This window comes from Gadus morhua, chromosome 18, assembly GCF_902167405.1.
Source record: "Gadus morhua chromosome 18, gadMor3.0, whole genome shotgun sequence".
NCBI classification, from domain to species: Eukaryota; Metazoa; Chordata; class Actinopteri; order Gadiformes; family Gadidae; genus Gadus; species Gadus morhua.
Window position 1 is genome coordinate 3,427,236 of NC_044065.1, and position 2,500 is coordinate 3,429,735.

The 2,500-nt window shown below is 50.2% G+C and overlaps 1 protein-coding gene across 1 annotated transcript in view; it reads right to left on the minus strand.

Moving 5' to 3' along the window:
• Positions 1–2,500, minus strand: part of cpxm2 (carboxypeptidase X (M14 family), member 2) — a 29,831-nt gene that overhangs the window by 12,029 nt on the left and 15,302 nt on the right. Inside the window, exons 6-7 of the mRNA XM_030340931.1 lie at positions 1,527–1,677; positions 1,300–1,388 (exon numbers count right to left, since the gene is read on the minus strand). Coding sequence (XP_030196791.1) covers positions 1,300–1,388; positions 1,527–1,677 — 240 coding nt within the window. The remainder of the gene's footprint in view (positions 1–1,299; positions 1,389–1,526; positions 1,678–2,500) is intronic.

Consider the following 2,500-nt stretch of genomic DNA (forward strand, 5'->3'; position numbering starts at 1 on the left):
CTGCGGCCTACATTGTTGGCGCGCACGATTCCTGCCGCCCCCCTCTTGGGATTCGGCAGGAGTGCGCGGAAAACACGCGGAACAAAGGAGACGGGTTGCAAGGGTGTGGGGAACAAAGAACAGAGTCATCACGTGCAGCCTGGGTTATAAAAATAGTTCCTCTCTCCCCATACATCACACCTGCAGCCTCCGTGCTGAACCGCTCAGATGCCGCTACGAGCCCTGGGCTCCATCTTCTGCAGCGCTGGATGGAACACAGTCCTGGAGTACAGAGTACTACACTGTACTCAAGGAAGGACTCCTTAACCTCCCTCGGTGTGTAGGTGAGGTGTCATGCAGGACCTCAATTAGGTTGCTTCCATGAATAGCTTTAGTAAAGTTGCGTTGTTGAGATCCATTAGGAACCTCGTTAATAATAAGAATGAATTCGTAACTGTTTGCGTGGAAGTAATTCCTCGTAAGTTATTTGGAAGGGTGCTTTTAATTATCCATCTTGGAAAAGCAAAGGTTTTCACAAACCCTTTGACAGGGGAACAATACGTTTACACACACAGTTCATCATGCTGCCTGCCTGAGCAATCTTTGTAAAAGAGGGCGGTTAGGGGAGGCGGAGGGGAGATTGTGATTCACAGCACCTCCACCACTCCGACACACCAGTCTGCCACTGACAAATACAGCTGTCCCCCACCTCGCCACAAACACGCCACTGTTTGTGACACGCAGGAACAGGAATAAGTAATGACAGGAGCCCCCCTGCCTTCGCCTAAACACGCTCCTTCACACAACCTTGGGGAGGGAAGGAAACCCATCGTGGGTTCTGTTGTTTGTTCCTACGCAACCATCGTGAGAAAAACAAAACCAGCGTGTGCGGCATGTAGCTCAGGAGGCGGAGCGGGTTGGCTGGTAACCGCAAGGTCGCTGGTTCAATCCCCGGAGCGTCGGGCCGGCCATCGCCTTGCACGGTCGACCCCGCCGTCGGCGTGGGAACGGGTGAATGTCAGGCAATTTTGTAAAGCGCATTGGGTGGCCTCTGGTTACAAAAGAGCGCGATATAAAAGCAGTCAATTTACCATTTATTTTGTGTTCTGTTGTTTGTCCCTGCAGATGGCAAACCTTTAGATGGGCCCGATACACGCCGTACACTCGCTTTAGTGAGGGTGTCTGAGATGCAATACAAGATGGCCCTGTTCGGGCACTTTAAGGGAAAGGACTCCGCAGAGCAACCCTGATGAATAAATCATGAGTCGGCAGCCAGACCTTGGTCCCTTATATCGCCCTCTGAGTCCCGAGCGAGTGTACCTGTCTCATGTCTTTGTAGCTGTGGTGTCTGAAGTCCAAGTTGTCCGTCGTCGTTACCTCATTCCGTCGGTGGTAGTAGTTGTTGGGATCTGCGGAGAATACCCGGAAGCCCCGTGAGATCACCGACCCCGGGGGTTCAAGATTTCCTTATTTGTCACCGCACTGCACAAGTACAAGTACCAAATGAAATCTGAACGGCAGCACCGGAGCCCGTACGGAGCCCTCACCTGGCATGGGACAGCCCAGGATCTCGGCCCTCATGCAGATGGTGCCCCCCCCGTACCAGGAGCGGGGGTTGATCCGGAGGTAGCGCCCCACCATTGGGGTCGGGAAGACGTTCCGCACGGGGATCTCCTTCTCCCTGTTGCCAGTGAAGATCTACTGAGGCAAACACCATGTTGGACATTAACATCCCCCCTACTCACACTGCAGTATTCATTTACGTTGTGTCTTAATTGATATGCTTTAAAAAAAAACATTTTAGAAAAACAACTTTTTCTAAAATAGTGTCTTGTTTTGATTCCATTTTGAAAAACGTTATACAATTAAAATTTATTATTACTATTATTAGGCTAAATCGTTAGAAACTAGATAGCAGGCGAAGGCGAATCATAAGATGGCGATCGTCATGGCGAGGTCAACGGTCACACATAGCAAGGTGTGGATCTTCACTCCGATTGGTCAACACCTGACAGCCCAGGCGTCAACACAGACTAAAATGGCGGCTCCATAAGTGCGTGCAGTTCGTTTGAGAATGTCTTTAATCAGGCTGTGTGTGTGTGAGGCAGCGAAGGCCTGAACCGCGCCAGAAGCAAGAGTTGAGCCAGCACTCTGGAAGGAGTCCACAATGTTCCCCCTTCCATCTGTTTCGGGGGGGATCATCAATATTTGCGATTGCTTCTCAGTTCATTAAGCGGCTGTGAAACGACGGGCCGAGTATTTCCTCTCGTAATTGCCTTCACAGAAGAATTCCTCCAGACGTAACAGTTGGAGGAGGAGAACATACTGGCATACGTTTTTAATCAGCGCTCGGATTGCGGAGATAATGGATGGCAGCAGCTCGTCTCAGACTAATCTTTTGGGGCTTTTGGTGTTGGGAATTGTTCTGCATGAGGAGCAGAATGACGAGACTCAGAGAGAGCTTTACTTCTGTGTTCCAAGGATTTATTTTATAGTATGTGTTGACAAATGCACAAAATGC